Genomic DNA, 13,798 nt, shown 5'->3' with positions numbered 1-13,798 from the left:
ATGGGACACTGCAGGCACCAGCTTTCCAATAAAAAAAAGAATTATCAAAATTGGTTTACTCAGTCCAAAGTTATAAGGCAACAAACATAAAAAAGAAAAATAGAGACGAATTGAATATGTACCTTCTCCTTTTTGGAATTCGGTAAAAACAAATCTATTGACAAAATCCATTTGCCACAAGAGACCATTGGATTTGCTACAAAAATCTGTTTCAAATAGAAATCGACATTACTTTTTAGTCCCTAAAGCTTCTGAACCAACACTATATGTGCTCAAGTTCAGACGATTGTCAGATAGCTTGGTCCTACCATTGGGAATTCTAAAGAAACATATGGGAGGAGATGTAATAACGATTTAAGAAAGTACCTATGTATACTTAAATTATTTTTAAAAAACGTTGATATCTAATGAGATCATTTATTTACCCCCTGAATACAATGGTGTAGCTTGTACCCCAAGTTGAAGAATTTTCAACTTTTACCTCAGCTCCTTTTTTTAGGGTTTTTACCTCAATATATTTTTGACAGAACTACAAGCTACAGCTACAATTGCAAAATTGTATTCAGCCAGTTAGCCTGTGACTTCTTATAAATACAAACCAACTGTATGTCGCTTCGGACAGAATCGAATCTACTAACAATAATGGTTAAAAGCAGCAAAAACTCTACAAAAAGTACGCATACACCACAGTGAACAATGTATTACTGTTTTACATTCGCTCTAAATAGTAGTTTTCTTGAAATAGTAGTAACTTGAATCAGAAAAATACATACATATATGTATTTGAAAATACATATATGTAAATATGCACGTTTCAATGCAATAGAATCATGAACTCTGTCAAGGATGGATGAAAAGTTGAGAATTGCAGCGCCACCAGAAAAAGCTAGTTATAATAATTAGCAATAAAAAATTTAAAATTTAATATCTTTGATAAAATGTTTATTTCATTTTCGTTTTGTTTTTTTTTTTTTTAACTTAATTTTTTTTATGTTTCATAATTATTTTTATATGTACTTTGATTTATTTTTCTTACGATGTATATAGATAGATATATAAATGTAGATGTATATATATAATATATTTATATATATTTTATGTATGTATATAATATTACAAAATACAAATATAATGAGATTAAAATCACTTTTTAAATCTACAAAGATAGAGGAGGATTGTTTTTTTTTTTTATTTATTTAAAGTTTACTCATATAATATTATTTCATATATATTTTTTTTTTTGTTTCTTTTTTTTATTAGATAAACTTGATTAAAATTGTTTGATTTGTTTCTGTTTATATATTTTTTTTGTTTTTAGTTATTTACATTAACTTATATGATAAATTTATATTCTACGATATCGTACGATATTACACAGTTTTCATTTTGTTTCTTTAAAAGTTTTTCGTTTAATTTTATTGAAAAAAAAATTTATAAAATACAAAAAAAAATATTACATTCACACAAAAAAGAAATAAAAAAAAAAACTTCACAACAGTTTTATTACGTAATATATATGTTTTTTATTTATTAAAATTATTTTTGAAACAAAACGCAACATAAAGACTTTTTTATTTCTTCTTTTTTTTTTCTTTTTTAACCTAAAATATAATGAGTCTCGCAGTCTCTTAATAAAAATAAACTTAACTTATAATTCAATTATTTAGACTTATACAACAACAACAAGCGCAAAAAGAAACTAAATCAATATTTCTAAATAATTAATATTATTTAACTAAACAAAAATTAATTAGGCTAAGCCGAACAAAGTCACAGCACGTGAGCTTAAACTTAAAAAAAAATAACACATAACATTCATCAATAAAAAAAACTACACGTTTTCCAACAACGTGATATGATTGGTAGATTTTTTTTTTAAATTTATTTTTCATAAAATTTGGCACATAATTCTCATATTTGCTTTCAAAATAAGCGCCTCTTTACGTTGTTTTTGTTTTCAATAGTTTTCAGTTTAAATTAGCTGATTTAAATGACATTTTAAAAAGTTTGCTGAATAACATGTAAGTCGATAAATTTTAGCTGAACTTAAAATATTAGAAATTTCTTTTTTCATTAATATAAATTCAGTGGAATTTTGTGTTACAAATAAAACTTTACGATGGGAACATTTCATTAAGCTATTCAGCACTTTTTTATATACTATTCATGATTGGAACAAATTTTCTATATCGCAAACTACCGAAGTTCAAATGAATCTTGGGTCAAATAAGAACAGCTGAATGAGCTATGCAGCAATATAGATATTTTACGGCTGGATTTAGTCAATTCCAGGCAATTTTTGTAAGCAAAATTATGCATACGAGTATTTTACGAGCTGAATTATCAAATATCCTCGAAAATTTAAATAAATCAATGTGAAAATTAAGTAATTTCATGTTTTTGAAATTTGATTTGCCAAAACTTGTAAAAACAATTAAATTTCTTTGTAATTCCGCTGAATTAAATATTTATCAGCTGAATACACACCAGAAGATCTCCTCAATTCGACGATACTTCACTTTGAGTACGTTGTCTCTTCTCCGGAACAATACCATCCATTGCCTGTTGTTCTTCATCACTACTGCTAAATGGCTGAATACGTCTCTTCAATCCATGATCAACATTATTATGAGCTGAATTCTCTTCAGGTTTACTACCACCTTCATCCATCGAATTTTGTACATCATATCCATCCTCACTGCCACTATCTCCACCATTCGCTGGATTCGAATGATTAACATCATGCATACCCGATGGTGATGTATAATTGCCCATTGTTGTTGGATCTTTGTCCATTAACTTTTGAGCCAGTACTTTGAGACTTATCAATGAATTATCACAGTCACTGGTATCGATTTCAGTGAGACTTATACCAGATCGTTCAATCTCTGCATAAGTTCCGAATGGCAGCTTTGTCAGACACTCCAATTTCTGGACATGAGTTTTGGAGCGAAGATGTTTGGCCAAATGGCCATGTATTCTAAAGGCAATCTTACAATCTGTACATTCAAATGGTCGTGGGTTTGATGATGTTGGTACACCAAATGTCGACGTCATTGTGATTTTCGTCCTGTGTCCTTCAGAACGTTCGTGTTTTTGTAAGTGTCCTTGAGTCCGGAAACTTATACCACAAGGTTCACACTTGAATTTTCGTTCCATATAATGAATATTCATATGGAGCACTAATTGATGTTGTTTTTGAAAGGTCTTTGAGCAAATGGTACACACAGGCCTGCCATCACTGGAAATTGGTACCCTTGGAAAGACTGGTTGGATTTCATTCGATGAACTTTTGAATCCATCTTCTCCAACAATAACTGTTCGAGTCGGAACAGTTGAGAAATCAGCACTTGTTGTTGGAATACTATTCGATGATGACTGTGTGGTTGGAGGAGTTGAGGTCTCAACACCGGCAGCTTCATTTTCGGACATACTTTCATCACCACTTTCTTCGGGTTTCGCCACACTCGAAGTCTTTGATTTGGATTTGGTTATTTTAAGGTATTCAGAGGCAACGCTTTTAGCATTTCCTGGAGCCTTTATTTTTCCACTTCCAGACAGTGAATCCTTGGATGAAGGCACACTTTCCACTGTGGAAGGAGCTTCTTTCTCATATTTTGCTGGATCTGACTGTTTTATTGGTGGTTCTGGCTTAAGCTTCACCGGCTCTTCTAGTGTCTCAGTCGGTTTCACCTGACTAACAACTGCTGAACTCATAATATATGTACTTGCAGTTGTGGTCATTGTGAAATAACGACCACTTGCTGAATTACTCGTATAAGTGTTGCATGATTCGGAAGCTCCTTCAATGGTGCTCCGATTCATTTGACTTTGCTTGATCTTATGATAATGCAGAGCTTGCTCTGTGAGATAGGCATTATGCAGAGCACTGCTATCTACCCTAGCCACATTACAATCAATTGACGAACGAACACGATCGGTCATATTAATCAATGACTTCATAAACATTGACTCATTGCTAACAGCACCAATGACATCACGAATCTGTGCCGCTGATTGATGTGGCATTTGAGGTAATGATGTTACTTGCTTCATTTTCAAATCGAGAGAAGGCTCTGCTGACCGTGGTTTGGTCAAATCAATTGGTAACATTGTACTTTCATCGGAACTAGTCCGCGGAAGTTTTGGCTTTGATTCTTCAGGATTCGAATAGTATTGCTCTTGTTTTTGATAATCAAATGGTGGCTTTGGTGATGTGAAAGACACAACACGCCTCTGTTGTTGTGGTGTTTGAGTCTCATTCTGGTGATATGTATAGGAATCTTTTGGAGAAATACTGCTAATTGGTGGGGTCATTGAAAGTGAGAGCAGACAACGAGCTGCTTCGTGTTCTTGAAGACGAGATTTAGAGTCATCAGCATCTGTTAAAGAAAATTCGATTAGAATACTGAGTTCTGAAGAGATTCATGATTAAACTTACCACTACTTTCAGTTTCATTGTCAGAAAAGTCATCATCACTGGATTCACCAGGCAAAGATGATGTCCGACCACCTCCAGAATTAATCGACTGTTGGTCATATTCAAAATCTGGTTCCATAAATTCACCATCAGCTGGCATTGGTCCGGGATTAATACCGAGTTCAATGCACTTTTTGAAATGAGTCTTGGACTGCATGTGTTTGGTGAGATTACCTTTGGTCTTAAAACTGAAAGGAAAAATACAAATATGTTAAATTCTATCCTAATTGGAATCTTTTACTCCGAACTTACCTAAAATTGCAATGTTTGCAAGTATACGGCCGCACGTCAGTGTGAGTCCTGATATGCTTCTTCAACATTGATGGTTTCTTACAACGAATTCCACATTCAAGGCAAACAAATCGACCTCGTCCACGTCCTCGGATGTAGGTGTAGTCCTCATGGGACTCATAACCTCCTACAAGCAATTGCTGGTTATTGGATGTATCCTTGTCAGCTGATGACTCTGTGGTCTTGGAAGACTCCTCAGATGGTGGGAATGGCAATTGTTTGAGTTGGTGATGATAGAACTGTCCCATGTTGTTTTCGAAAGGAGTCATTACAGTGCCTTGGGAATGAACTGTGGAGCAGGTGGTTTTTCCACCGGCTTTTGTGTTTGCACAGGATTTCTGACGAGCGTCATACAATGCCATGACGGTTTTCGGCTTAAAACCCATTGGATGAGGGTTATTCTCGGCACACACCTGCCAAACGCTGTACATGGACAATTTATGAAGATTAGCAACGTATGATGGCTGTGGGCAATTCACAGTACAATAGAACATCTTGGTGCTACACTTGAGCCCCAAGTAGGTGTAAGCATGTCCATTGAGATACATTTGTGCACAAGCTTTTGATTGTCTAGGAGTTTCAGGAGAAATCAGAGGCAAAGTATTAGCATTTGGGGTGATTCCATGGTGACGCTTTGGTGTAAAAGTACCAGGTTTAAGAGGAAGACTTGTCGGCCTCAGAAACTTTGACCTCTTCGATGGAGATGTCGTCTTCTCTTCGATTGACTCAATTCCAGAATCACTAGGTTCTGCACTACGGCGATAGCTCGAATTCGATGTGTCAACATGCAATGGTGTCATTGCATCTTGTGATCGAGTTGGAGTTATTATTTCTGGTTCCTTGGGCAAGTTGTCAAAGTTAAAATGACGAACTTCCTTCTCGGTCTCTTGGGATTTTGTAGCTTTTTTCGGACTAACATTGTCAGCCATTCGAAGAAAATTGAAAGATTTCTTGGGAACATCCAAGGTCGATGGAGTAACAGCTGGCCATCGAGCAGCCCTCAGAGCTGGTGATGGTGGAACTCGATTAAATTCACTTGGAACATTACTAACGCCACCAAAAGGCGACAAATTCCTTCCTTCGGAGTCCATTCGCATGGCTTTTGGTTTCGGACTAAAAGCTGATGAGTCCATCATGCCAGAAATTACAGCCGGACTTGGTACTTTTTGTCGATTCGGACTGGGATTTCGTGACTGACTGGGAACTAACAGCTGCTGAGGTGGAGGTAACTGAGGAGTTAGACAATTTGGACCTGGAATTCCTGGAACATAGGGAATCATCTTCTCCCCACCACCATGTTGCAGAATAGGCAACGTTAATGGATTGAAGGCAGTTATCGAGTTGATTGGTGGAAATTGAAAATGAGTTGGTCCAGACATCTGCAAACCTGGTGGCAGACTTGGTGTAAGAGGAGTTATGGGAATCATCATCTTGGGTGTTGTTCCACGATTGGATGGTTGTTCTCTTGGTTTGGGGGAAACTTCTTGGAAGCTACCTCCCGACAAAAGTGGAGTTCGAATCATTTTCGGACTCATATCGAGATCAGGACACTCTGATATAGGAACCATACATCCACCAGATGACATAAAACGTTTTGAACGATCCTCTTTTTTGTCCACAACCATTTCAGTTGGCCCAGAATAATTACTATTGATCTTGAGCTGACTTGGTTGTGAAGTAGATTGATGAAAGCTCGTAGAAGGTTCTTGTTGATAGTTTTTGTCATATTTTGGTCTCTTATTGGTCGAGCGATAAGATTGAGAAGCTTGATCTTCATGAACCTTTCGGATGACAATTTCTTCCGACTTTCTCTCGTTATGATTGTAAGCTTCGACAAGTGGTGTCTTGCCGAGGAGTGGTCCTGGTGAAGGCAAAGGAGCATCAATAAACCGATTATTTATAACAACCTCTTGAAGAGGTGTTGGAGTTGAAGTTGCTGGCACTACCGATGAAGATGTTGATGGCACTGGATTTGAAGAAGCCGCTTCTGAAGCAGCGGCAGCAGCTGCAGCAGCAACTGATGCTGACGTAGCAGCTACAGACGTTGATGAACTCAACTGATCAAGAACTAGATTACTAGGTTTGGTCTTCAATTGTGACCAAGCAAGTTTAACAAGCGACAATGGATTCTTTGAGTAGAACATTGATGATTTCGCTAGCTTTGCCAATGAATTTGGATTATTCAACTCGGGTAAGCTGACATTTATGGAATTTGACCGAAAATACTTGTAGGATGGTGAAGAAACTGGGCTGGTTGGAGCACTACATGGAGTGCCCTGGCAGTATGTGCTATTGTGCACTTGGAGGTCTTCAGCTGTTCGAAATTCCATGGGGCAGAGTGGGCAGATGTAGACAGCATCTTCCCCTTCACCAGTCGGGACTGCTAAGCCTCTAGCATTCAGGAGTAAATTCTTAATAATGGAATTACTGGGATTTTGGGGGTGTAATGCAGGACTCTTGCCCCTGCTCGTGCTGCTTGTAACAGCGTTGTCGGGAGCTGGTGAAGACCGTGACTCTATTGAGAGACGTTTGCGGGAAAACGAACTGGTACTAGGAACATCAGCCGGGTCAACTACTTTGGACAGATTCAATGGCACATTGGGTGCTGCCACTGGAGAAGAATCTTTCGGTGTGGGTTGCATTGGTGATACCGTTGGTACTGAAACTGGAACCGGAATATGTGACACACGCTGCTGTTGTTGCTGGGGAATATTTGGTTGTTGTGTAGCTGGTTGTGGTTGTTGCTGCTGTGGTGGCTGCTGTTGTTGCTGAGGCATAGGCGGCGGAATCATTATACTAACTGCAGCAAGTTTGTGCAGATTCTTTGACATTCCATTGATTGAATTGTTGTATGAATTTGTTGCTGCTAGCCTCTGAATATGCTCCTCATTGAAGCCTCTAAGATATTGTTGCTGTTGTTGTTGCATTTGTTGTTGCTGCTGTTGTTGCATTTGCTGTTGTTGTTGTAGTTGTTGCTGTTGTTGGATTTGTTGTTGCATCTGTTGTTGTTGCTGTTGCAATTGTTGTTGTTGTTGTTTGTGGACAATTGCCTGAGCCAATTTTGTGCTGGCACTTTCTCCACTTGGCACTGTTGAAGATGGGACTAGGTTACTGTTGTTGCTGCTTGTAGCAGGACTCGGAGTATTGGCATTGGTAAAACTCCTTGAACGATTTAGAGTTTTTGGGTATTTCTTTTGCAGAAGGAGTTCTTTGTTTTCAACAATCGCTTCATTTTGTGATATGAGTTTGGATATGTGCTCTTGTAAGCGTTCCACATTCTGTAAGAAAACAAAATACTTAGACTTGGAAAAAAAATGAAAAAACAAATTCTAACTTACCAACTGATGACCACCACCTGGGGTTGGAGTTATTGCCCCTTTGTTAGCCAAAATAGAACTTGAATTGCCACTAGTCGATGACGATTCTTTGTTGCTACTACCCACTGTTTGCATATTTGGTGAATGTGTCATTCCTGATCCAGCATTCACAGCTCCATTAGCTGGAGGGGGAATTGGCACTGGATGGGGATGATAATTTCTATGTGTGGGGGTTTTATTGGCGGGATTTGCTGAAACTTGCATTGGGGATGCCATAATATTGGAATGTTGCAACTGATACTGTTGCTGTTGTTGTTGTTGTTGTTGTTGCTGCTGTTGATAGTGGGCTGGTGATACAGAGACAGACATTACATCTCGTTGGTTCCCCGAGGGAGGAAGTAAATTTGGATGTTGAGTTGTATAGTAGTGATGAAGCATTCCAGGATTGACATAGTAACCACCAGTTGGCGAGACATGTGGTGGAAGGGTCAGTGGACCTTGCATCGGAATCAACTGGTGGTTGTTATTCATATGATGATTTGGAATTTTATGGGTGTTATTCATGTGTTGTTGCAGGGAAACTGGTTGTGGGGCTTGGAGAGGGGTTTGATGATGTTGCTGTTGTTGTTGGTGGAATTGTTGTTGTTGTTGCTGGTGTTGATGTTGTTGCTGTTGCTGTTGCTGTTGTTGCTGAAGCTGCAGCTTTACTGCTGATTCTTCATCTTGCATTTGTTGTTGTTGCAATTGATGTTGATGTTGCTGTTGCAATTGATGTTGGTGTTGCTTATGTTGTTGGTGTTGTTGCAACTGATGTTGTTGCAATGCATGTTGCTGTTGTTGGAGTTGTTGTGTTTGTGGAACTTTGTTGGGAGAATAGAGAGCAGCATTATGGAACTTTGGTTTGTAGGGTTTGTCATTGGAATATTTTTGATTTTGCTGATTGGAGGATGTTGTAGTGGCAATTGCGGTGTTCGATGAGGGGGAGCCATGTTGTGGCTGTTGTGGGTAATGTTTCTGCTGTTGTTGTTGCTGTTGCTGCTGTTGTTGTTGTTGTTGTTGTTGTTGATTGGCAATGGCTAGTGATCCTCCATTTGGATGTGATGCCAAACTATTTGGCTGAAGGAAAGTCTTTGTATTGGGTGGCGATGTAGAGGTACTTTGCTGTTGTGACCCTTGAGCCAATAAAACAGCTGGGGATGATGTCCTTTCGTCCAAGGGAGACGTTGTACGACTTATCTATATTAAAAAAAGTGGATTAAGTAAATGAATGTGAGAGTAAAAATGTTTAAACTTACCACATCTGAGCTACTATTACTCATATCAGGATCTTGTTCTTGATCTGAAGCACCCATGGAGCCTTCATCGGCATCAGTTGGTGGTTCTACACCTCCTATCCTCAACGCATGCGATCTCGATCTAGAAAAGAACCAACATTTAAATCATTTTCATCATCAAAAGTTTAAGCTTTATTTTACCTGCAATGCTTGTAGTAGTTACTTTTTGTCTTAAATGCAAAACCGCATGTATCACAGGGATATGGTCGTTCATTTGTGTGTGCACGGATATGTTTCTGTAGGACCGATGGCTTAGTACAATTCAATTGGCAAAAAGGACACACATGCCTCGATAATTGTTGTCCTGATGCATCTGTTGTACTATTGCCAATGGCTGGTTTCTGTTGTTGTGGTGGTTGTTGTTGGTTTGTTGGTGATTGTTGTGCCAATTTTTGATTTTGTGGCACCAACACCGGGCTAATACTAGGCGTCGTCGTTGTTGTAGACATTGTCCTCTGGACAACATGTCCACTAATATTACTACTACTATTACTACTAATGCTACTACTTAGGGCTAGATCACTGTTGTTGCTTAAATTATTATTACTACTACTGCTACTGTTCTTGTTGTTGCTGCTAAGGTTGTTGTTATTGGTTGATTTCTTTTTATTAAGATTATCATTGGCACTACTACTTGTTGTTGTTGCATCATAAACAACTGCCACATGACCATTTGTCAATGGTGGCACTCGATCTTCGGCGACAGCACCATTATTACCATTAACCACAATTGAAATTGGTGGTGATTCAGATATCGGTGATGTTGATGGTGGTGAGGATGATGAGATGGAAGATATTGAAGAAGAGCCTCCTTTATCGGTAGCGTCGTTGTGCTCCAATTGATTATTATTATCATTATTGTTGTTGTTGTTGGTGGTTGTTGCGCTGGCAATGCGCTTAAATTTCTTATGCAGGTACTTAAGGTTATTCCATGTTGCTGTGGATATCGATGATGATTCATTAACTAAGCTCTTGTTGTTGTTGTTATTGGTGTTTTGGTTATTGTGATAACTGTTATTATTGTTGTTGTTATTAATGTTGCTACTTAAACTACTACTATCACTATTGGTGCTGCTGCTACTGCTGCTGATAAGTTCTGACGTAAGCTTATTTGTTTCGCTAATGGTCATTTTGGCGTTTTGGGGTTTATGATTATTATCAGATGATGACGATGTTGTTGTTGTTGTTGTTGTTGTTGTTGAGGAAGAGGAGGAAGCGTTCTTCTTTTCAGAACGGTGGGTAGTGGTTGTTGTTGCTATTGGTGTTGTTTGTGGTGGTAGTGTTGTTGCTGCTGTTGTTGTTGTTGCTGTTGTTGATGGCGAAGAGGAAGAAGATGACTTTGATGTTACAGAGGTGGTTGTTTTATTTGCACCGTTGCTCGTTGTTGTTCCGCCAGCGGATTGTTGTCTATGCTGTTGCTGTTGATTATTATGGTTCTTTTTATTATTATTATTAGTTGAACCACTTAAGTGATTATTAGTATTAACGGTGGTTTTGTAGTGCGTTTGTGATTGTTGCTTCTTGGATGTAGTCATTTTCTTGTTGTCATCCATATTGTTTGATTTTGTGCCGCCCGGGTCATCTGAAATGAAATAAAAAGAACAATATATTAATTAAATGCTTTAAAAAAAGGTTAGAATCTTAAATGAAAGGAATTTTAGATGCTCTTATAATTTTAAAACTCCCAGAAAGAGGATAATATTGAAGATTTTAGAGAGAAAGCTGATGGATGTTTGGTTTAAAATGCTTTCAGATATAATAAATGGGAAATTTTGGTTCCATAAGTTCTCAACATACGTGTTGTTCGGCTAAGGAATCTCAAAGGCGAGTTGGTATTCACAAACCTCCTAGATTAATGTTACTTGAGAATTGATCAGGGGGAATTTAGTAACAATAATAAGGATTAATGAAAAGATAGGGAAATTTTGCGAACAGTAAGGAGCTGATGGCTTTTGGTGCTACCTTATTTTTTAAAGAATCTAGTCAGGTTTGGACTGAAAAAAGAATCCCTTTTTTGTGGGTTCTAAGGTGTGGCCACACGGGAACTACCGAAGAACTATTTCAAGAACTATTAGTAAGAATATTTTGGGAAATGAGCGTAAGCATGGATAAATGCTTTGGAACTCTTCATTTTTTTAAGGAAGAGGAGAATCTCGAAACTAAAATCATTCTTTTCACTTTAAAAATGTAAGTATATTATGGGACTTCGTTTCTTCAAATTTTCTACATATTCTTGGCATCTATTTGGTATTCAAAAAATTACCAGACTCAACGAGATATTATAATGAGTATATTTCAAATCAAAAAACCCCATCTAATTTCTCAAACTCAAAGTCCATCAAAAAAAAACTATTTTCATCATTCTTAAGAATTAAACATGGAATTCCTAGGATAGTTTATTTATTTACTAGGTATGCGAAATTCTAATTTCTATTTTTTTTTTTGCAAAGTTCCAAATTCCGTTGAAAATATTATAAATTTTGTTGGAAATTCTCGTCTACTTTTGCACATTCTATATAGTCTTGATTACGATTAATCAACATAAAAAAAAATAACAGAAAGCAAATTATAAGTAGACGAGATAAACTCATGAAGAGTTTATAATATACATAAACATTTTTTCTGGTTTTTCTCATACAAATATTTTTTTTATTTTGCATTTTGCATTTAATTTTTCCAACTCAGTCAGATACACACGACAAAGTAAAATAAAAAAAAAAAAATTATATGGAAAACAACATTCATTCATGGAATTCAACTCTAAGTTTCAACTTTATTTTTACAAATTTATTATACACACATAAAATACAACACACATAACCTAGAAAATATTTAATGTTTTTTTTTTTTTTTTTTCGTTTCTTTCTATTTATCATCAACATCACCATGATAATCAACACCATTTATCTATTGGTAGGTATAATAATCAACCAACAACAACCTACGCCAAAAATGAAACTAGCAAAATTATTCTTATGGTCAAAGCGATGATACAAAAAAAAAATATATATGTATATACAATATCACATTATGTCAATCTCGTCACATTGAATGCATTTGCATACTAAAAACAGGGCTGGATTTGATTTTTAGGATTTCTAAAAAATAAACATATAAAAGTATAGTTTTCGAATGAATGGTTTTTGAAGGGAAAACGCTTGGTAATAATATTGCCTTTCATTTAATATAGCACACAGAACGGTACGTGCTCTACAAGTTACACAATCTTAAATTGAAAATGACTTAAAAACACCAGTGGAGATCTGTTGCCGATGATTTTAATCTCAGTTTGAAATTTCGACATGGTTGGCTTTAAAAAATTCTTACTTTTTTTGTAGGCATGGTAGAAATATGATTGAAGAGTCATATAAAAGCTGAAATAATAAGCTTTCAGACGATATAAAATTTGTTATAGGTTGTCATATAAAAAAATAGATTTAATGGTGTTAGAGGAGAAAAAAGATTGATTTTCTTGCTATTTTGATAAAAAGTGATTGGGTTCAAAAAATTGCACACATGATTTTTTTTTATCTTTTAAAATAACTTGTCAGTACCAAAAAAGCGTCATTTCCTTGGTGATCAAACAAATTTGTATTAATTTTTACAAAAATATGTTTTTATTTTCTTCGCCAAAATGACGGAAAATTTATAAAGAAAACAAAAAAGAAACGATTAATAAATTAACAAAATGAAGAAAAAATGATTTTCTAAAATGTCATTTCCGTAACATTGAAATTTTCGAATATCAATTTTTATTGTTGGAAAGTTGTTTCTGAATTTCTCCAAAAACAAATCCACTCCTGAATAAAACTTATAGACAGTGCTATAGACATATTATTCATTTGGATAACGTACTTGGTTAATTTTAGTCTTATAACAGCAGTTTTGTTGGTTGTTTGTGCCTGTGGCACTCACTTCTGTCTGTCTGCATGAATTGCTGATTTTTATTTCAATTTTGTTTTGTATTCTGTTGTATATGTTCCTAGAGTAACTTTTAAGACATCGCAACGACAATATAACGACACAAAAACGAGACGCGACGACAGCAACTACGACACAAAAGTTTCTGTCGACGTCGACCTTTGTATCTAAAATGTAGCACTCGAGCAGTAAATCGAATCGAGAGCGAATGATACGTATATCAACATGTTGTTTTTTTATTATTTTTCTCATTTGAGGGTGATATAAAGATATACCTACAAGTTTTGTATATCTTTATAATTTGAAAAAATGTTACTTGCAGATGATTTGATCGAGAGAAGAGAAGTGTGATGTATTCAATTTGTGTGATATGTCTGTCTGAATGTTTAGATATATTGTGTGTTGTTTTGGCAAAGGCAGCACAAACGACCGGTGATTAAAAAGTCGCTGACGTA

The 13,798-nt window shown here is 36.2% G+C and overlaps 1 protein-coding gene across 3 annotated transcripts in view; it reads right to left on the bottom strand.

The window, feature by feature from the left end:
* Window positions 1-1,472: 1,472 nt before the first annotated feature.
* Window positions 1,473-13,798, bottom strand: part of LOC129907243 (transcription factor HIVEP3) — a 160,331-nt gene continuing 148,005 nt past the window's right edge. For all 3 annotated transcript variants that reach the window (XM_055983352.1, XM_055983354.1, XM_055983353.1), the window contains 6 exons: window positions 9,564-11,004; window positions 9,384-9,504; window positions 8,110-9,324; window positions 4,733-8,049; window positions 4,442-4,668; window positions 1,473-4,382 (listed from right to left, as the gene is read on the bottom strand). In XM_055983352.1, the coding sequence (XP_055839327.1) occupies window positions 2,500-4,382; window positions 4,442-4,668; window positions 4,733-8,049; window positions 8,110-9,324; window positions 9,384-9,504; window positions 9,564-11,004 (8,204 nt within the window). In that variant the 3' untranslated portion in view covers window positions 1,473-2,499. The remainder of the gene's footprint in view (window positions 4,383-4,441; window positions 4,669-4,732; window positions 8,050-8,109; window positions 9,325-9,383; window positions 9,505-9,563; window positions 11,005-13,798) is intronic.

The sequence above is a fragment of the Episyrphus balteatus genome, chromosome 1 (genome assembly GCF_945859705.1).
Source record: "Episyrphus balteatus chromosome 1, idEpiBalt1.1, whole genome shotgun sequence".
NCBI classification, from domain to species: Eukaryota; Metazoa; Arthropoda; class Insecta; order Diptera; family Syrphidae; genus Episyrphus; species Episyrphus balteatus.
The sequence above is the reverse complement of the archived record's forward strand: the minus strand, read 5'-3'. Positions and strand labels throughout refer to the sequence as shown.